At 45.3% G+C, this 23,008-nt stretch overlaps 1 protein-coding gene across 1 annotated transcript in view; it reads right to left on the bottom strand.

Annotated features, from left to right (window-relative positions):
• LAMC1 (laminin subunit gamma 1) overlaps positions 1-22,790 on the bottom strand; it is a 66,997-nt gene extending 44,207 nt beyond the window's left edge. Inside the window, exon 1 of the mRNA XM_085068725.1 lies at positions 22,273-22,790. Coding sequence (XP_084924851.1) covers positions 22,273-22,663 — 391 coding nt within the window. The 5' untranslated portion in view covers positions 22,664-22,790. The remainder of the gene's footprint in view (positions 1-22,272) is intronic.
• Between the last annotated feature and the right edge of the window lie 218 nt (positions 22,791-23,008).

A 23,008-nucleotide genomic window follows, 5' to 3' on the forward strand; every position in this document is an offset into this window, starting at 1 on the left:
GCATCAAGTCCAGAGACCTTCAAAGCAAGCACATCCTACCAAGGGAGCCAGCAGGAGCAACAAACCATCCCTTGACCCTTCCCAGCAAGTGCTTTGCACAACCACTGAATAAGATGTTCTCTGGCAGTCAGCTACAGAAATGAGTGACTCAGCAGAGAGGTCACCAATTCAACAACTCCTTTTTCTCCTTTCCTCTTCTTTCCAGTCATTTAAGTGTTTTCTCTTAAGGCAGTATCTCCATGTTAAACAAATGTAAGCAACCAAACCAACCTATTCTGAAAAGTCATCTTATAATTGATGCTTAACAAGCAGGGGCTCAGCAGTCTGCTTTGGGATTGCTACTTGGAAAATCATTATTGTCATGAGCAAGAAACTACAAATCCTGAGAGGCACAACTGCACAGGGAGATGCCCTTGACATCAACACCAATGTGAGTTACCATATCACTGCATGAAGAAACATCAGGAGATGACTTGGAAGTTTTCAAAATGAGACTGGACAAATCCCAGGTAACCTGGTCTGAATTTGACATTGATCCTACTCTAAGCAGAAGTCTGGACTAGAGGTCTTGTGGTCCCTTCTAAACTCACCTCTCCTATGAACAGAAGCAGAAAGGGATTAAGGTCCAGGCTGAAGGCTATATACATATAGAACACTATATATAATTACTTTTTAAGTATTTTAATTCACCTCAAAGGCAATGAGTCTCCAACAGAAAAGCACAGTAATAATCAGCACCTGGCAATTTCTACCTCTGCAAAGCCTGAATATCAGACGTGACTGATATTTGTCTATCAGTCACGTATATTCATCAGAATATACGTGACTGATTTTCTGTGAGAGTCAGTGGCACCCAAGTTGAAGCAGCCAGGAGACTGGAGAGCAACCACACTGAAACAGTTGGCTGAAGGGGTCTTGGGGTTCACTGACCAAAAGCTACACCTAAGCTCCACTTGGACACCCACCCATGGGAAGGGATCCAGCCCAAGTAACACAACCAGAGCACATTACAGCTGCTGGCCCACATGCTTCACTGCCACAGCCCTCCATGCAGAGGACAAATGTCTGAGTACACACAGGGCTCCAAAAGACTTTAGCAGCACACAGAGAGGTTTCCTCATTTGGGTTGTTGTGCTTCATAGCATAGATTGTTCAGGTCTGATTTTCACAGAAATTATCCAAAATGAACAGGACTGCTGCTGAGCACTGCAGATGGAAACAGATGCTGCATCCTTTGCACTCACTCCACAACCCTCAGCTCATCTCTGCTCTACAAACCCAAACCTGCCCCTGCAGGATGTCTGCATGCAGCAGATGCAAAGGCAGTGTCAGCTACCTTGGGTCTTGCAGGGAATACACAGGGCAGTGTCTGTGGTACACAGTCCTCCCTGCAAACTGCATTGAGCTTTCCATAGGTAAGTCACTAAGAAATCAGAAACCCTTTTAAGGAAAATGTGGGAGCCAGAAGAAAAAAAAAAAACCAAACCAAAAGTGCTATGGGCAGGAGAGTTGTATTTTCTAAAATAAGTATATTTTCAAAAATTTTTGAGTTTTAGAAGATCAAAATTATTTTCCTCCACCTGCACAAAATAGGAACAGAAAACCACCCTCCTCTGTACCTGTACCACAGGACAAGCAGCACACATGACTCTAATTCTGACTGAAGTAGTTCAATGAATCCACAACCAAGGACATGTTTGGTGACAAGAGAAGCTATGTACCTACCAGCCATGGCAAGGCATGACACTGTACCCCACCAGCAATGGCAAGGGAACTCAGCATTGTTTATATTAAAAGGCTTTATTAATAGAGCCAAGAAGATACTTCTGTTTCATAGCAACCTCCAAGGTTTTGAAGTTTGTTTCTGTTCTTTTTCTGGGACAGAAACAAAATGTCCCTGACATTTTTCAGGAACAAAACTGTAATGAGCTTTCACAGTTGGAGATCAGCACCTTGTTCCTTCCAGGGGCATCACCCCATGAGTGGGCTGGGTAGAGGTACAAAACATTTCTCACTCCAGAAAAATAATTTGGCATTTTCCCTGTTGGCTCACTTCAGATCAAGAACTTGAAACCCTGTCTCTGCATTCCAGGCTCGTGCTTTAAAAAATAAGTACATAAAAATGTTATCCTGCTACAGTGTCCAGACCAACTTCTCTTCCTACATCTCTAAAGTCAGATTCATTCCTGGTGATATACTGCTATAAAGTAGGAATGCTTATTTTGGCAAAACTTAGTTTAGCTGGGAGTGCTCCACTGAAGAGGTTAGGAAGGAAGCATCCAGCTGAGAGCACCCAGTTATATCTTGGCTCGCTGACAAAACCTTCAACTTCAGAGCTGCCTGCCACTCCCACCTCCCAAGAAATCACAACCTTCTCCTTGCCCACACAGACCAAGTCAATCAGAGGGGCAAAGGCTATTTTGATGGTCAGTTACTACACAGCTCTAAAGGCCATTCAATCTGTCCTCTTGATCTTCTGTTTCTCCATTGTACATTAAACTTTTTTAGAGCAGGATAAGGCAATGAATCTGTATGTCAATTCCCAATATATACATATCGAAGACTTCATATAATTATTTTTTTAAACATTTTAATTCACCTCAAAGGCAATGAGTCTCCAGCAGAAAAGCACAGTAACAATCAGCACCTGGCAATTTCTACCTCTGCAAAGCCACCTTTCAAGAGGCTGTGCTGTCCCTGAAATACAAAGAAAAAGAAAAATAGAAGGAACTAAATACTGGTTTTGGTTGCACTTTACATCTAAGGAGCAGGACAAGCATTTGAAAGCTCAGTCGAGTAAACAGGAAAGCTGCAGATCCCAGAAACAATAGGATCAACCAGGTTCCTTTTCCAGGTTTTACCCCTAATTGCTTCCCTGTGCTTTTGGAGAGAATTTGAATGCCTATGTGCTTAAGAAATCCTCAAGAAAAGACTATTAGCTTCCAACAGTGTGCTGGACAATCACAGGGCAGCCGGCCTGGAGAGCAGACCCTTGGAACATACCCTACAAGCCTCTGAAGGCCGTGATGAACCTGGGAAGGGGTATTCCAGCTAACAGGGACAGCATTTATGTTACTATGGATAAAGTGAACCTAATCTGGGGGGGTTGAGTGCCTTTTTTTCCAGGTGTGCAACATGGTGCTGGCAGCAGCCAAAGATGACACCTTGGGAAAGCCCAAGAATAGAAAAGCATATAAAGAACTTTTTGCAGCACACTTGAACACCCAACACCATGCAATTTGGGCACCAAGCCAGAGATGGTGGTTTTCCACTCACCATCTACTCACAGCATGAACCTGGCCTTGAGGCTGATCCAGTACTGTTTTTACACTTTTTACACCAGAGTACCCCTGAAAACATCTCATGCTTGAGCATCCCAGGTCACCTGTGCTTGGACCACATGTCACCTCCAACATGCCCCAGCTGGAAGCTGTGGCCCAGCCAACCACTGGTCACTAAGTGTTCTGCTTTGCCTCTGCCTGAAGGGCAGATCATCTACAGACCCAGTGGGACACACACTTCAATGTGTTGAATAATCCCTTTTGTCAGCAGCGCTTAATTAATTTTGGGGAAGTCACCAGTAAACAAAAGAGGAAGGCATGAAGAGCAGCTTGGCTTTTTACTGTGCTTTTGCAAGAGAAGCCAAATCATTTGCCACAGCTATTGATGTCCAGGCACTCGCAGCCAGGTGAAGACCACTGATCTCTGGGTCTGCCTTTCTTAGTTTTATTTATTTTAATAAAAATTTTGCTAGCTATCATATGATAGGGGAAAAAAAATCAGAAGTGTTATTTGTTGGTTTTAAAATACTAAATAATCATATGCAAAAAGCTGGAAAGAAACACGGAAAACCCGTGTTTTCCACAGATTTCCATTGCTTTCTACACTTTCACCTCCTGCACAGTTTTGCTTTTATCACACACTAAAAGCAAAGAATAATTATGTGGAGATTCCCAAGCTGGTACAAAGCCACAAGCAGGAAGCAGCTCTGAAATACAGGGGTTTGGCAAAACACAACAAGAAACCACGAAGAAGAAAGGAAGTCTTGGACATGAGAGGCAAGACAAACACTAAAACCAAGTGGCTCCAACAGCTCTACCACTTCAAGTCTCAAAGTCTTTCACAACTATTGAAAGGGTAGTGCATAGAAATGCACTGGAAGCATAAAAGAAAAAAATTAAAAGAAAAAATAATGAAATGAAGAATCTCTTTCCCCCCAACAACTAAGAAGCTGAAGCTTGCTATACCAACCTGACAACAAAGTTCCCAGGAAAAAACAAGCTGCCAGTTACATTCCCAAATTTAGTACAGAAATACTGTGACCTATGACAGTGAATATTTCATAACTTACAATCACAAGGATAAATAGAAGCTTTAAAAAAAGGCTTACAGAATCACACTCCTCGTTTGAACTCCAAAAAAGCCTCAGAATAACAACATTTTCTCATAAAAAGAAATCTATAGTCTCTACTATTTTTTTAAAGTTGAATGCTCTTCAACTAACAACCTCTAGATATATTGAAATCATTTTACAATTAACTTCTGAAGATGGAAAGTAAATGTATGCACTCACTCTGAGCACATTCTGTGCTCCATGTGAAGTCAGGGAGCAGTGCTTCCCGCCAGCTCCAGCCCCACCACTGCCACACACTAACCATTGCCAAGAAAGCAATAAACCCTGGCACTTTTGAAACAAAGGCACAACCAGTAAGCAATACAAAGTAAGCCAATTCTTTTTATCAAGTTTCTTCAGATACAGTTTTTAACATCTCCTTATATTACTAAGACCATCTGTTGCACAAAGCACAAAGCTGTGTAGAAAGGAGCATCCTCCTGATGATGTATGATTTGATTTTGAGATCATTCCAAGTCTGGGTGAGGAAGCATCATTAGTTGCTCCTTATCAAAATACACATTCCTCTGCTGAGCTGGGAGTTGGAAGATTAGATGATCCTACTAAATCGGGGGAATTCTCATCACTTGAGGAAGCAAAAAAGACATCTGTGCAGTGAAATGGAAGGAAGAACAGAGCAATCACTATATTGCCAAAACCTGAACTTCAGAAAACCTCCCCTTATTTCTACCATTTTAGGAAGGCCAACAAAAAAGAAAAACAAAAAAGCACAACCTCACAGCTTTCCCTTATGTTTGTCCCATGTCCCAGTTTCTTGCAGAACTGCAATTCCATGCAAGTTACAGGTGACTTTCACAGCTGCATAAGAGACAGACAGATGAATACAGGACAATACCTGCAAGTGCCTACGCAGGCCTGAGATAAGCCGGTGTATCTGCTCGTACCATCAGACATAGCACAACAAAAGCTGTGTGGTCACTGTTAGATTTCCACGATGACAAAACACAGATACCAACAGCTGACTGCTGCTGTAAAGAAAACAGCCTGAGATGGGAGGCTGAGGAAATTGCTCTCCATCATTCCATGCACTATTTACATCTGGAAACTTGTCTCTGCAACCACAATGGCCAGAGATACTTGTGGTTCAGGTTTATGTTTGGGGACACAGCTTCATAGTTAAAGACTCCCACCAAATAAAGGTCCTGCCTGCCTTTACCTTCTTATCTGAAAAGCACGGCTTTGGTTTGGGGCACACTTGGCTAAGTTAGGGGTCCTGAAAACAGATAATCTGTTTTTTACAGCAGTTGCAACTTCTGAGGAGAGGGAAATTGCAGAAACTTATTTTCTGTATGGTACAGATCAGTACATTGACATTATTTCCTCTGTATCATCACTTGCGCCTTGTTCCCTTTTATATGCCTGCACAGCAATTGACAAGAAAAAACCCAGTTCTTCAGAAATCCCAAGCCCACTCAATTACTTACAATAATCATACAACGTAGTGAATGGTAGCACACTAAACCCCAATTTATCCAAGAGACAGTCTCTTCTTAGCTCAGAAAAGCAGCTCCTTAGTACAGGGTCAAGAGGACATCAGCAAGCACAACTGCTTCCAAAAGCTGGTGCTTCTTAAAATACAGGACATGCTTCAGCTTTCAGTGAACCTGTCAACACCAACACAACAGCACTGCCTTAAGTGCTCTATTTTTAACATTTTCCATCCATGCAAAAAACAACTATTTAATAAATCTAAAGGAAGTATAACCAAATGACAGTGAGAGAGAGCAGAACAGAACTTTTTTCAGGGCCAGCTTGATTAACATGAGCACGAGCCACAACTGCAGGCAGCCCAAACGAGTGACAGGAATTACTGAATTACACATATATACCAGCCTCAGAGGCAAGAGAGATACCAAAAACCGATGCCTGATTGCCTGGGGGCACATGGTGGAGTTGAATCTGATGCAAAGGTTGGTGCACTATATGCTTATGTGATGCAGTAATTGTCATCTGGTAAGGCTGCCACGGAGAATAGGTGCTATAAAGGACAAAGCTTACCTTAAAAAGCTTGGCAATTTATTGGATGCATCTGGTCCCCTGAGTATGTCTAGGATGACTGAAAATCAGAGTGCCTGCAGAGCTCTTTAACCCCCCTGGCCTGTGTACAAGTGTGCAGACTATCTTTAGCCAACAAGCCCTTGCTTGCCTTGCTGGCAGGATTCAGCTTGTGCTGGAGACACCCTGCCCCAGAGCAGTCATAAACCCACTGCCTTGGGAGGTAATGATGCATTCAGCATCAAAAATAAAAAGATCCAGAGGTTTTTCAGTCTTTCCCAGCAGAAAGGAGAAAGTGGGGCTCAACACTCCAAAAGCCCCAGCAAGACCCTGCAGCTTACATATCCCAGTGACTTCACACTGCTTTTGAAACCAAACCCACACTGGACAGCTTTCAAGCATTATCTGGGGAGGAGGGAGCTGACTCTTCACCACCTTTCCTCCAAATGGGAGGGAAAAGGAAAGATGTAGTTGCGCTACAATACTGTGCCTGGCCTTACAAAGGAGCTTTCCCTCATCTGATGCAAGAGTATCTGTCCACTTGCTCTGCTTCCAAGCAGGAATAAACCAGAAATGTCCTTGGTGCACACTGTACACAAGCACCCCCACAACTTGAACACCCCATCGGTGATCCCAGTACCTCTTCCCAGCACATCAGAGGCAGCTCCAGGCCAGCAGATGGGCTGGATCCTTCCAGCAAGAATCAACTGGGCAGGAACTGTTGCATACCCATGCAAAAATGCATCACTCTGGGGGTTTTATTGCTCATTATCTCTCTGTGGGCAGGACATGAACTAAAGGGAGACCTCAGTAAGAAAAGCCCTCAGGTATGCCAAACTTGTTTTCCCTTCCTCCAGGCACCTGAAGATTAAGCAAGTAGGTGAAAGTTGCATAAAAATCTTCAACCCTCTCACTAGGACCAATAAATACAGTTCATTTGCAGGATCAAAGAACACTTTTTTTGTCCCCAAAACCAGAAGGCATTACCATTTTTATAGCTATAAAATGCAAAGATTTATCACCATTCACTGATTGTCTCTGTTTGCTTGAAGAGCAAACAGAGACACCTGCTGTACAGGTAGCAGATGACTTGCAGGAAAACCTCCTCCTAGAAGACTCATATGTCAACCTTTGTTAAAAAGCTTCCTAAGAGATGAAAAGAAAGAAAGAAATGCTGATGCAACTGTGAGAGCTGTTCTAGTAATTAGCCCATATCACTTCAGCCTCCCTCTCTCCTTATATTTAACTCTTAAATATACAATGAGTATCAGAGGTGTAAAACTCCTTCATGGGCTTTACCTCATCCATTATCGTGAGAACTTCAAGCCCACAAACAGAAAAGCAAGTTATTATGGTGTCATTAATTCTAAAATGAGTAAGCCTGTAATTTTAATTGCACTGAAATGCACTACCTCCATCTTCAGCATCATTTATGGGAAATATTTACTTTTATGTTATTTTTTTAATAGTTCTTTGTAATGAAAAGCTTTAAAAAGACTGTCTAGCAAGTGATTTTTCCACTCTAGATCAATCTGCTGCCCTTGAATCTGCTTCCAGGCTAGTCAAGCAGGTGAATAAATATCACTTTGCCCACTTAGTGGGTTTTTAATTTACAAAAACATATCTCATTATTACTCCTTATGCAAAGTCTCCAAATAAAGAGGTTTTGAGTAAACTAGAGCTCTACAAGAATTCAGCTTTTTAACTTAAACACACATATGAATGTCTTTCCTATGAAAGCCCTCGCTCACCAATGTTCTCTGATCTCTCTCAACCTTCTTGTCTTGTTTCTTGTTTCTCTAATGAGCTGCTTCCATGTGCAAGACATAAAAGTGGAAATTTCAAATTGCTGATTTCCTTCCTTTTACAGAAGTCTGAGTTTTGAGAGCTCAAAGTAGCTTCTCATAATCCAAAGTCCACACTTTTGAGTTTGTCTCAGCATCAGAGAATCCCAGAGCTGTTTGGGCTAGAAGGGACCTTAAAGCTCGTTCCACCAGCTGCCATGGGCAGGGACACTTCCCACTATTCCAGGTTGCTTCAAGCTCCATCCAACCTAGCCTTGGACACTTCCAGGGATGGGGCAGCCACAGCTTCTCTGGGAAGAATGTGCCACACCACCGTCACAGGAAGTAATTTCTTCCTCAATACTCATCACAAGAATCCTTCTAAAAAATGGCTTAGGACATTTTCAAAATCGTCTGCAACTTGTGTAAGTCTGTCCCCCGTCCCGGGCTGTGTGTCCTGGTGCCTCTTTCCCACCAGCCAGCACTTAAATGGCCCCAGGCACACCTCAGTATCACCAAGGCCACCAAAAGGTTATCTTCCCATCAAATTAAATGCTGGCACTTAAGCAAGCAAACTGATCCAACCAGCCAAGGGCTGCCTGGTTCCATTCCTTCAGCTGCACTGAGGTGGGCAGGGCTGAGAGACACGAGTATACCTTGAGAGACTGTGAAGCCACACCTTCATTCCTTGACTCCCAGATTTTAAGCAGTCTACTGAGCCCCAGGGCAGCTATTCTGCAAGAACACTGCACGATTCACACACAAAATGCTTCTGGCCTTGTACTCCGTTGTCACAGCAACCGAACACAAAGCATGACTGTCAGCATGAAAGCCTTGGGTAGTGGAAGAGGAGAGAGAGGAAGCAGTAGATGTGCAGCATGAAAATGATCTGGAGATAAAGTACAGTGCTACATGGCAAACGTGGAGCAGGTCCTGACTGAAGATCCAAGCTTCTGCCAGCTCATCATTACAGCTTATATTTCATTTTGGAGAATTACAGAATGGTTTGGGTTGGAAGAGATCTTTAAAGGCCACCCAGTCCAACCCCCTGAAATAAGTAGGGACATCTGCAACTAGAGCAGGTTGCCCCATCCAACCTCACCTTGAGCGTTTCCATGGAGAGGGCATCCACCACCTCTCTGGACAACCTGTTCCACTGTTTTACCACCCTCATTTCTTCCTTATATCTGGTCTGAATGAACCCTACTTTAGTTTAAAAACATCCCCCCTTGTTCTATCACTACAGACTCTGTTAAAAGGTCTGTCCCCACCTTTCTTATTAGTTCCCATTAAGTATTGAAAGAAAGAAGTTTGATGACTTAATTTTTTTACCTTGGTAATATACTTCAGAAAAGCAGTGGCATGGGTTGTTTAGGCACGGTAAATGAAGATGTTCCAGGAATTCCTTACCAATTATTTATTAATCTTTTTTTAATTACTCATTCAGGATGACCAGTAATCTTCTCCAATAGGATAAGAATCTTCCCTTTGAAATCTTAAAACATGCCTTTCTAAAGGATGCCAAGAAAGCACACAGACCAAGGAGTTACACACTCTTTTAACTACAAATGCTTGTTTACTCTTCAAAGCAAACCTCCGCTACTAGAACTTCATTAATTAATCATTAACTCTATGACAAAAAGCATATGATATTCCACTCCACAAACCATCATCACTTGTCCTGAAGGCTCTTTCTTCTCTGCAGGCAGATGCAAGAATAAGAAAGTGGTTTCAGCATCTACCTCAGGAAGCAGGACAGGCAGAAAGACATCATGGAATTTTTTTTTCCTATTTGTTTTTGAGGCTTTCCTTATTTTACACCTGACGAGACACCTTGTAGGACCACTGAAGCAACTGCCACTTCTTTTCCAAGGGTAAACATCATGTAACTTGATGAGCTACTGCTACACATTAGACACTTTTCACAGGCTCCATGCCTACTTTCCAGCCACAATCTCTTGCAGTCCATTACCATTTCTGGAGAGTTACCTCTGCCAAAAGTTGACTCTAAAAAACCAGCAAGAGAAAAGCAAAAGTTGATAGATTTCAATAGTATGCCTTAAAATAAGCTTCCCTTGAGCACAGATACCTGAACAAAGCAAGACCAGAGATTGCTATGGGAACACACACTTGATTTCTCCATTCACATTTCAGACTCCTACCAGTAAATTTTTTAAGCAAGCCCGGGGACCCGTGTCACTCCTCAGAATGGGGTGACAGAGAATGTTTCCCCCTGTTACACTAATCACACAGAGAGTGGAGATGTGAATCGAATTCTCCATGCTTTCACATCCTCCACGAGTCCAATGGCAAGACCAACTCATTTTCTTGACGTTTCTTCCCGTTGGTCTCTTGAGGTTTCCCAAAAGCCATGAGCAGCTTTCTGCAGGGGGCCAGAGGAAGCAGTGGGGTGCTGAGCACCGCGGATGCTGAGCACCAGGGATGCCGGCCCAAGCAGCTGTGTGTTTGTTTGCAGGAAGGAAAAACGCCAGCAGGGCTGCCAGCACAGCTGTGAATTTCAAAGCCTCACACAATTGAGCCAGGCACAGATCAAATTTTCTGGTACACAGCACTAATGATGCAGATTAACAATTCCAAATTCTATCCCTTTGGCTGAATCACCTCTCTTCCCACAACCCCTCTCTGTATCCCGGCAATCACTACCACTCCCATCGATGGGATCACCCTTTCAAACCACTTCATTCCTTCCCACTGCTTTCAAGTCATCTTCGACATTTTCTGGGTGAGAGCAATAAAGAAAATCAGGATTTGTGGGACAGAAAGGCTGGAAGACAGGATCCCTCCCACCCACCAGACCAGCATGTTAATGTTCTACCATGCAGTTCACAAAAGAACATACCACAGCCCTGAAGTTACAAAACACACTGAATGGCTGACATGAAAAAGGTGATAAATACAAAGACAAATTAAAAAGGAGACATATTCAGTACAAGGTTTCACAACAGGAAGAACTGAGATTCCTATGAACATTTTTAACCTTTTCCACATAATAGTTAGTGACACTGTCCAGGCAGAGATAAGTGTCAGACCACATCACAGTTCTAACTGCATATCCAAATCCTTGATTAATTAACCATTAATTTGTTGAATAAGTACAACAAAACCAGAGCCAACTGCCTCTTGTGCACCAGAAAACTAGCCCAAGTACCTTCCCTGACACAAGAGTTTTTACAAGGGCTGTGCCCAAAGTTGTCAGTCTCTGCTGGTGACTGGTGCTCATGAGCTGCCAGTGCCAGAGCTGCACCATAGCTGCTCCAAGCAATTTTCAACACCACGGTGCTATGAATTATGAGTAAAACGTGACTTATCATCAAAAAAACAAGTTACTGCCACATTTTTGCTTAAACTTGCAGAAAATCAAAGCGCAGAAAATCAAAACACAGAAAAGCAACAAACCCAGCTTTGGGAATCTTGTGATACCAGGGCTACCCATATACTTTCAGAGCCACAGACAAATGCATTTTCCTAGAGAATTCTAAATGTTTCACTGGATACCAAATTAAAGATCTAAGAGTGCCTCTTGGATTATTTTTTATGAAACTGTGTGCGCTGTACTCAAAGACTGGTGGCAGTCTGCCAGGGAATTTTGAGAAGCAATCTGGGGTGCAAGGGGTACCCAAAGTTCAGGATTCCCATAAGCCTTTCCAGCATCTTTCAAGAAAGTTGTGGGCTTCTCCTGACACAGCTCCTACATCTTACAAGGAGTAGAACTACAGGAAAGTAAGGATACAAGGAAATCTGTGGCAAAGAAAATACACCTTAAGTTGCTAACAGTAAAAAAGGCTCTTATTTCCTTGAACTGCTATGAAGCTTTTGGAAAAGTTCACCTCTGTATCATGACTTACAAAATAATCCATACTTTGTTCCATAAGGAAATGGGGTTTAGCTGCCCCTGGGCCGGCCCTTGGGAAGGAGGGTGAGGGAAAGGGGCAGCACACACACGGATGTGTGCAGTCACTCTGCTTAGAGAGCAGAAGGGTGGTGACTCGTGTAATACCGGTAATTTAATCAGTGAACTCATGCCTGCAGAGAGCGGATGGAGGGCATGGAAGTGCCCAGCAACCCTCCCAGCTCTGCCTGCAATCCCCGAAGAGCAAGGTGGGAACAGGGAGGAGAAGTAGGGCAAAAACTAATTTCATTAAGTAAACATTGCACGAAGATGGTGGGTCCTCCCTTTATTAAGAGTTCACGTTTCACTCTTGCAGCTCTCCAGCAGCTGCCTCATCCCTGCAGCCCCAAATCTCTTTAGTACAAGCTTTTAATACCTTCTTCACAACTCTGCTGGGAATCTACAGGGACAAACATTTGTTTTTATGAAGGAAATTGCTTCAGTTGAGGAAAACTTGTAACTGTCCTTTGATGAGGGGTTCCCATCCCCCCCAGTCCCTAACACGTGCAAGATGAGAAACTACGGAATAATATTGAGCACTTAAGGATTTTGAACTTGCATTGTATTTCTCAGTCTGACCAAAATGAAACCACCAGCACCTTGTCTGTACACATGTATTAAAGCAGTGAGTGTATGAGGGCAGCAGCAATGCTACCCAGGCAGGCCAAAGCTGCTGCCAGGACCAGAACTGCAGGAGATCTCAGCTAAATAACCTCATCCCAGGAAGGGGATAACCTGCCCAAACTTCATGGCCCAGGGACATCTCAGTACCAGCAAAACAGGAGTGGGAAGGAGGGGAAGTCCAGGAAGACTGCAAGGAGCTTCAGAATAGAGAAGAAAGGGAGAAGGGGGACAGAAAATGCAAGTAAATCAAACAAAGAATCTCCAAGCTTAGAGCAACCACAGATTTCAGCAACAGCTTCTTAGCAAGTTTATCAAGTAGCTTCAGTGTTGAGAAATCCCTTTGTCCTATGTAACTCTAGCCAGGATAGCAGGAGCCATAAGACCCAGGAAGGCAGCCAGAGAACGCAGAAGAAGCAGCAGCTGGAAGTATCAGCTGCTGACACACAATAAAAGAAGGTTGCTGGGCCGAGCCCAGCACCTCGAGAGCCACAGGCAGGAACAGGACAGAGGAAGACGTGCTGAATCGTCACAAATAAACCATGTTTTTTTATAAGCTGAGAGGCAAGGGCAGCAGGCAGGGCAGCCTGACCAGGGCTGCTCTCCAGGGACCAACCCTGCAAGCTGCTGGGAAGAAAATCCCATTGCAAAACCCCACCGGATGGGAGCATGCAAAGGACTGCAGATGAAAGGACTATAAATAATCATCATGGTCAGAGCTGACCGCTGAAGTCCCAGGACAAGAACATTTTTTTTTCTCTCAGTCAAGCAGTCCCACTTAAAACTGATATCAAGAAGCATTTGATGGTACTTTTTCCACAAGGGACTGATTTTTCATTCCACTATCCTGAGTAAGAGATACGCCCAACACAAACCAAGCCTTTTAAAGCATGTGGCTTATACTCCACAACCTTGTAATAAGTATAAGAAAGCACAGTATAAGTGTATCAGTATTGTGTGTAAGTGTAACAGTATAATCGTAACAGTATAAAAAAGCACCAGGAAAACAGCGCCTTTTATCCCGCTTGAAGAGGTTCAATGCGACCATTTCCTTAAAAGGACTCCAAGACACATTACTTTTTAGTTCAAACGTAAGAAAGAATCACCTTCCTGAAACAAAGTATACAAAGAAGAGAAAGAATCTCTTTTTGAAAAGGAAAAAACAACCTGTTCAGCAACCCTGATATTCTTCCCCCACCAAAATAAACCAAACCAGCCCAACTGCAGCATGCTGCACAAGCAGCTGCTCACTGAGGTAGAACAAGGTCTTTTCTCATGCCAAGTAGGTTGAGCTATAAAGCACACCTTGAAAAAAAACTTGCAAGAAGAAAGCAGAGTGCTTAGAACTGGGCTCGGGCGAAGCCCGAACTCCACAGTACTCCCTCAGCCTTGGAGCACCCAAAGGAATGAGCATTTCAGGCAACTAACTCACTGGCAAGTCAAGGGCTACCACATGCAGCCGGGCCACTGACCACTTAAACACAAATGTACTGAACAATCTCTGTTATCAAGCTGGTTTTAGTATTTGGTAGCTTTAAGGGGATTGGGGGTGTTTTTTTAAGAGGTGATCTTTCCATGACAGAGGGTTAAGAGCAATGTAAGGATCAGGTCTGCCTGCTTTCTAGAACTTCAGGTCAGGTGCCACTCCTGAAGCCATTTAACAGTTCTACACCCTGACCTTCCCACAGGAGCATCTTAAGCCTCTGAGGATGAAACAGCCATTTACCTTATTCTCCTGTAAAACCCAGGACCCACTACAAAGCCAAGGCAGATAAACAGTTCTCCAAGCACACCAAAGTCTGCAGCAGAAATGAGACCATTGCAGAAAGCTGAGCCAAGAACCCACAAACCCTGGTCTTTTCAAGTTCTCAATATATCATCTCTACAAACACCTTAAAAGTCTTCCCCTTCCCCCACAAAAACACCAAACTCCCAAACTAACTGTACAAAAAAGCCCTCAAGCTCCCTGGAAATGTACCTCCCATGTACAAGATGGTACTAGCTTACCTACCAAAGGAAAAAAAAAAAGTCCAATAATAGTTTTTGGATACTATTTCTAAAAGAGGAAATTTTGAAATTCTCCATTGCTGAACACAGCTGTGTTGTGTCAAAACTGCAGGCATGATTACCACTGGAAACAGCTCTTTGATGACTATCACACTGGAATATCTAAAACAAGTAGAAGCATGGAAACAAAACGTGCTTTGCCACCCAGTTTCAAAACAGAATGCTGAAGACCACTGAATAATATACGAGAGGGTTGTTGGAGATTTGGGTTTTTTTCTTTGGTGAAAGATCTCTCAAATAGGGCTGGGCTGGTAGAAAAGAAGATTAAAGACTGCGGCTTTCTTTAAATTTAAATAAAATTACCTTGTCACTTCAGATCCTTTTACAACTGATGAGTTTTCACTATTTTCCAAGCTTCTACATGAGAAAAATTCCTAGAAATCATTATGTTTTACCTCAAAAGTACCTAAAGGCCCACCAAGGCTACCAGCAGCTTGCACCTACAAGTCTGTCAGGCTACAAAAGGCAGCTTCTCCTCTCAGTATTCCTGGTCGTGCTTGACAACTGCACATGTCTACTAGCAGCAGCTCTCTAATCTCATGGCACAGCTGCTTTGTTAGCATCTGACCTCAGGCTCTCATCAATGCTGATGCGACAACCAACATCACCAGCATGCTGCTAAAAACCCAATGTTACTCATGGAATACTGTGGACGACGAGAGCAATCCCCAGGACATCCTTTGGAAATGGCTAAGATTATCCTAATATTACAAAGACTTTCAAACACAGCTAGTGATGTCCTCAGCACAAACAGCCACGTTACTCCCTGATTTAAAGGCTGTGAAGCTTGATTTGAGACACATAGGGCTATGCTGTATCTGGCAGGGGGGAAAAACATATTCCCTTCTGTGTGGTGGGACAACAGACCCAGCAAGATTTCTGCAGTTTATAGGAAAACTATGAAACTCATGTTATTTTCTGATCAAAACACCCAGTGGTAGCCACCAATAAGCAAGGTCCCATGGTTAAGAGATGTGTAAAAGCAGGCTGGAATGGTTCTTCACAGGCAGGATCTTATGTGGGGGGCAGCAGCCCAGGCTGAGCTTCCAAAGGTTCTTATGGACCAGAGATTGACTTTAGATGTGACATTTAATACGCCAGACCCCATATTCCAGTTAACCCACAAGAAGAACATGAAGCCAGACAGTGAAATCACTCAGCATGGCCTCACCAGTGGAGGTGAGCATTGAATTAGGGCCGTGGGACACAAGCGGGAGGTCTCAGCTGGGAAAAGGTGGTAAGATTAAGGATAATGCTCACAGCCCTGCTTTTAAGAATTATGGTGAACCCAAGATCCAAGCTTCCCATCACATCCATCTGCACTGGAAATTCTTTTCTCTAAGCACTGTTTGCAGAGCAATCCCGTTTTTCATTTCCGTGGGAAGTGGCATCCTGAGATTTCCACTTGCAGACCCAGAGAGGCTGCAAGAGCCTCCCAAAGCTTCGGGCTACAAGAGAAATGCTACCTTATAAGCCAGAAACTTTTCAGCCCACTAACAATTCTGAGCAGCAAACAGTTTCAAAGGTTTAAACCTACAAAAGGACGATTTGAGTGTGTGAAAACCAGCAATTAATCCTTCTACCAACTCAAGGCAAGCACCACAAATAGCAGCTGGTTTTGCAGCAAAGTACCACACAGTTCCAGCACTCTCTACCCCCTAAAAAGTCCTCTGCCATGTACAGTATTCCCAAAGGTGTCATGCAGTGGCATCAGTATCTCAAGACAGAATAGGAGAAAAACCTGGGAATTTAAAGAGTATGCAGGAAGTGATACCTTTATATAACTGCACTGAACAACTGCTGGCCATGAAAAGCCCTGATCTCTTCACTATGCATGTTGAAACCTGCAAAATGTAAATCAAGCCTTTGCGACACCAACTAAAATAGTGTCTCCCCCAGGGCTCTGCAAATACCACGGTGAAGCCCAAGCTCCCGACACACCCTAAACACCGGCCTTGGAGCCGGAAATGCTCTCCCAACGCCTTAATTACCACTCTCTTAGTTTTTAAATTGCAGCTACGCTAGGCGAAGCTTCACATGCATACACCCTGCTTGCTTGCACTTGGTTTTACCACAGCGGTTCCCTAAGCAAAGCAGTGAACCGCAGCCTCATAAAATTTTAATGGGATAACTGGCAAACTGAGGGCACCACTGCACTGAATAAAACAGAGCAAATGCATCCCAGTGGTATAAACAACCTACTTGATTTAAGTCACATTTTATAGCTCTCTGTTCTGAAAAAAAAAAAAACCAAAAAAACAACCCTGGTTTTCTGTACTAACTCCAAAAAAACTCTTCTCTGTTACAAACAATGGGCCAATCATACCAGGGCTGAGCAAAAGAACTGGCAACTCGCCTGGGTTTCCTTGTAAATGCCTTCAAATGGCAGTCATGCCCCAAACCACGCTTTGCCAACTAAGTATAAATAACAAAGCGTCATCGCTCTTCTCAGAGCCAAATAAAGGACTGAGCGGGTAGAAAAGGGGGAGGCAAAGGAGACGGACAATCCATTTCTCTAGCAACTAACAGCTTTCACAAGTTTTTCTGTATTTTATATATACAAGACACCATCCAGCTTGGTGACATGAGTTGCCAGGCTGGTCAACAGTAAAGCTTTCAGGAGCCGGCATGTTTTTAATGAAGGAACCAGCAATTTCATCACTCTCCTTGAAAGGCAGCCTACTAGAGGACGACTTCTAGCACCAAACACTCCTCTTTTGCCTCTTCTGAGACAATGACAGAAGAGGTAGAAATTGGTCTTTTCTGCTTTCCAGATAGTCCTGAATTCATAGCTGAGGCCACCAGCATCATTAGTCAAGCATATCTGGACACCATCCCCGCTGAGATGCAGCGGACAGTTACGCGCCCCAGGAACACCAGTGGACTACTCCAAGCTCACAGGCTGCTGATAAAAGCATGGCTGCTCCTAGGGGAGATGGAGCCACCCCACTACAGAACAGCCACCAGCACGCTGAGGAGGCTGCCTCTTTGTCCAAGGAACAAAACACTGGCATCACAATAGCTGAAATCAAGCAGATCTGGCCAGAAAGTAGAAGTAGTGGGGAAAAATGAGAGAGGGCTCTAGCAGGGCTGGTTGGGAAGGGAATGCAAAGGCACATGAAGAAGTGGATTAAAGAAAAAAAAGTAGAAACAACAGAAAGCACACAGAAATTAAAGCTGCAGAAGGAAAAAGTGAGAATCTGCTCTGAAAAATGCAAGCCTTTGCCCCATCAAGAGCACCCAGCACCAAAAATACTCCATGTACCTCCATGCTGTCTCTTTTCCCCTTCTAGTGTTCAAGAGAGCATCTTTAACACACAGCTTTCTTTCCATGTGTCAGGGGTCCAAACAGCAATGCTGTGTCAAGTATACGCACACAAAACACTGGGGAGATGCCAGAACTACCCCAATGCTCCCACGACAAGCAAACAGCACAGACTGTAAAAATAACATGACACCCTGGCTTCAAAAGAGAAGCAGACAACTAACTACATATTGTAAGGCCTTGGCTTCCATCTTCTATTTGAAAGCTGGCACCGCTGCCCCAGAGTTCCTTATTTTGGGAATATATGGGAACATAGTGGGAGAGCAGTACTGGAAGAAAAAGAGACTGGCTGGGTCAAGTCTAAATCAGTAACAATTCTGAGGAAATGGAAAATTGGGAAAGCCAAGGGATACTTTTAAGAAAAGTGGGAGAAAGGACACAGCAGTGCTTCCTCCTCCTCTCACTCACTAACCTGATTATCTAGACACCACCCTGTGAACAGGTTCAGCTCCCCCTTCTCCCGATTTACAGCTTCAAATTCCATGTCTCCAGGCCTCTTACTCAGAGGGTCTTAATACCTTCTCATACAAAGAGAAACAGCTTTTACAACTCCAGATGTTCCCGGTGCAGGGAGTGGTAATTACCCCAATTCCCTTCTCCCCAGGGAACACCCTAACTTCCAGGCACAGATCGCATCTCCAAACACTCCCGGGATCTGAGCCTTTAACTCAGTAGTAGTGATCTGCGCTCTCTTTTTCTGTACCAGGCTTTGTGCTGGCACCTAGTCCCAAAACTAAAGGTTTTTAAACTTGTTTTGAACTGCAAATTGTAAAAAGATTCAAAGAAATCCATATTTGCATGTTGGCAACAGACCTGCAGTTCTTATTGACCTTTTGCAGGCCCCTCTGAAATGTTAATGTTGTTCTGTATGGACTGAACGTCACTGGATGTTAATCAAGACATCTCACACTGCCAAAAAACTCAGCACAGGGCAGCATGTGCATGAACCATGGAGTCGATGCAGATGGTCCTGACCAGGTGCAAAGCAGCACTAGCCATTCAGGACACCAGTGCTTTCAGAAATTAGGATGACTGCAGCATCAAACAGGGATATGGGGTTGAGCACAGAACTTAATCCTCAAAGACCAGGCAGAACTAACAGCATAAAAGGGCTTTGTGCCCCAGAATGCCTTTATGTCCTACTGTCTCACTTGTCGAGCGCTCTGCCTCTTTCTCTTAGTGACATTGATAATTAAGTGCCAGCGGGAACACAGAACCCAAACGCAGCACCCAGCAGCTCATTCAAACGAAGATGGTTTGAAGACCCCACAAACGTAGGGAAGAGCAATGCTGAAGAGCAGTTTGGGGCATTTCAGACTAAAAAGGCATTTTCAGTACTCGATAGCTCTTCAACCTGCCATGAATACAGTACATGTACAGAATGCTTAATGCTTTGCTGTTGGTCGTCTTAAAACCAGCTTCTCCACCATCACCATGCCCACAACAAGCTCCTGATTCTTAAAAGGCTTCATACTAAAAATACCCCACACAAAAACTGAAGTAGGTAAAAATGAGACCAAAAAAACCTCAATTATATCAAAGTCTGCCAGGCAGCTTCTGCTTAAAAGTTGTACTCTACTCGAAAAACATGGTAAAGCAAATTCCCAAAGCTCCATGGGCCTGCAAACGAATCTGGAACCCAAGTCAAAGTGTTGCAATACTACAGTATTTCAAAGATGCAGTTGTTTTCAGCAAAGAAATGTGTGAATTTCTTCAAAGCCCAGGACACAGCACACTGCTCCCAGGACTTTAGAAATATACTGTTTTTCAAAGAACAGCCATATACACATGGATGCATAAAGCCAAGGACAGCAGTAACACAGATGGGTCTGTAAGTTTTGCCTTGACAATGAGAATTACAATGATTCTTATTAAAAAAGAAGTTGAGATCCAATCTTAGCTTTCCAGGAGTCCTGAATAAAAAATTCCCAATGTACAAAGAAAAGAAGATAAAGAGGCCTTAGTAACTACCTCACCTTATCGGAACAATTAGATAGGAGGCTTATGTGGTATATTTATGTTGAAGCTCCAAACACAAAGAAACACTTCAGGGCAGAGAGGCATTCCAGGCTGCTGTGGCACTAGGATGTGCTCACCAGGTGACCCCTGGTACAGGACCTGCTGCTGTCAGCTCCATTCCACCAATGCAGGTGGGAGTGCTCACAAGATCCAGCTCTCCAAGCACTAATGCCTATTTTCCCCTGAATTATACTGTTATTGATGCTGAACTTAATGCTCAACAGCTGCTCTCGATTAGAAGCTGTGAATGGCTGTAGTGGGGCTTTCTTTAATTTTTACTTGATTTAATGACATGAAGATAGAAGTTGTGGTTTAAACTTTCTGTTGGCCAGCTTGTCTTCCAGTTCTAAACAATTACCCTTCCTCCATGTCATGACAGCTTGAATCACTGAATGAACAGAAGAAAGGCTTGTCCACAAAGAAAAGCGAAGGCTAAAATTCTTTATCCCAAAGGAACCTCTAGGATTGCCACTGATCAGAAAATTCACCTTTGTTTTTCGACTGGTTGTTACAGTTCAGCAGCAGTGCGCCTGTTGACACATCTAACCCACCAAGCAATTAAAGGACAACGCTGCCCCAGGGGTAAGAGGATACACAGCAGATGTGCCCCCCAGATTTCCCACAGTGCCTGACACTTTTAAAACTAACATCTCCCACCTGGATCCCAAGCCTGTTGTCTGGAAAACTCTACAATGCAACCTGGGCTTGGCAGCGTTGGATTGCCAGCTGGACTTGATCTTAAAGGTCTTTTCACAGAATCATAGAATAGCTTGGGTGGGAAGGGACTTTAAGCTCATCTCATTCCACCCCCTGCCATGGGCAGGGATACCTTCCACTAGACCATGTTGTTCCAAATGCCATCCAACCTGGCCTTGGACACTTCCAGGGATGGGGCAGCCACAGTTTTTCTAGGCAACCTGTCCCAGTGCCTCACCACCCTCACAGAGAAGAATTTCTTTCTAGTATTTTTCCAATCTAAATGACTCTATGATTCCTGGTGCATGGGGTAGGACATGATCACTGCAACCCACTCCACTGCCAGCTACCTCTGGGAGAGCAGCCTCTCCTCTGACAAACCAACAGCACCTCCAATACAGACTGCAATGGAGCAACCCCTACATTATGCACTGGAGAATGTTGAAAATCAAGTGTACCAAGCATTGCTGAGCAGATGTGAGTAAACCATCAGCTGAGGGGTGAAGAACCAGCACAGGGCCAGGCTCCTGGCTGAGGACATTGCAACACAACCGGGGGGCGTGGCCAGCTTTGATTTAGAGCTGGCGAACATGGCTGGGGACCTGCAGAGAGGCGATTTGCTGACACCACCCCCAACCCCAGACTATCTGAGGCCTTGTTATTGACACTCATCCAGGCAAGGCCCCAGCAGTGCCCAGTGTGCAGGCAGCCTGTCAGCCCAGAATCACAGAACAGGGAAGATTGGAAGGCACCTCAGTGAGTCATCGGGTCCCACCTCCCTGCTCAAGCAGGGTCATCCCAGAGCACATGGCACAGGACTGTGTCCAGATGGGTCTAGAATATCCACAGTAAGAGAGACTCCGCACCCTCTCTGGTCTCTGTTCCAGTGCTTGGTCACTGCACAGGAAAGAAGTTCTTCGTCATGTTCAGGTGGAACTTCCCGGGCATCAATTTCTGCCCATGGCCCTCTGCTGGGTCCCAAGGAGCAGAGCCTGGTCCAGCCTCTGGCCTCTCCCTGCAGACAGGAATGAGCTCCCCTCTCAGCCATCTCCTAAGGTGAACAGCCCCAGCTCCCTCAGCCTTCCCTTGTGAGAGATGCTCCAGTCCCTCCATCGTCTCCACTGGACTTGCTCCAGGAGTTCCACATCTCTCTTTTCCTGAGGAGCTCAGACCTGGACACAGCATTCCTGATGTGCCTCACTAGGCCTGAGCACAAAGGCACGTTCAGCCCCGAAAGAGCTGACAGTGTTCTCCCAAATGCACCCGAGGACACCACTGTGCCCAGGACACGCTGCTGGCTCATGGGCAGCTCGTTGTCCACCAGGACTCCCAGGTCCTTCTCCGCAGAGCTGCTCTCCAGCAGGTCACCCCCAACCTGGGCTGGTGCCCGGAGTCGCTCTTCCCCTGGCGCCCTCGCTCCCTCCCCGCTTCCCGTCCTTACCCAGGTGCAGGGTGAGGTTGACGGCGGTGGGGTGCTGCACGCCGGCCAGCATGGTGCGGCTCTGCCACCAGGTCGCGTCGGCCGGACTGTTGTAGTCGGTGAGGAAGGCGGCGCCGTGGCTCAGGTGCGGCTGGGTGGCGTCGCAGAGGTGGCAGGACTGCGTGACGCCGGTGACGCCGGTCTGCACGCAATACTCCTCGGCCGGCGCCCCGCACGTGTGCGTGGCCAGCACCGTGGCGTTGAACGCCGCATTCACGAACTCGGGCATGCAGCGCTGAGCCTGCCCGCTCCGCTCCTCCGCGCACTCGTCCATGGCGCCACCACACCGCGCAGGCACCCACAGCCACAGCACCCACAGCCACAGAGCGCGGCGCTCGCCGCCGCCCCCCATGGTGCAGCTGCGGGAGCCGGCGGGGCTGCGGGGGAGTTCGCTCGCTCGCCGGGCGCCGCTGCTCCGCGCCGGCCCCGGGCTGCGACGGGCGAGGCCCAGCGAGGCGAGGCGAGGCGGGGCGGGGCGGGGCGGGCGCGGAGCAGGCCGGGAGCGGAGTCCGGCGAAGGAGAGGGGCAGGAGCCGCCCCCGCCTCGCGGAATGCTCCGGCTTAAAGCGGCGATGGCGGCTGTGGGGCCTCTCCGAGTGGATGGGAAGGTTTCTGGCCTCACGGCAGCGCGGGAATCGGCACAGGAGTGACCGCGACAGAGCGCCGGGCTTGTCAACGCTTCCGCACCGGCACAATCC

Source organism: Lichenostomus cassidix, chromosome 8 (assembly GCF_008360975.1).
Source record: "Lichenostomus cassidix isolate B80296 chromosome 8, HeHo_3.0, whole genome shotgun sequence".
NCBI classification, from domain to species: domain Eukaryota; kingdom Metazoa; phylum Chordata; class Aves; order Passeriformes; family Meliphagidae; genus Lichenostomus; species Lichenostomus cassidix.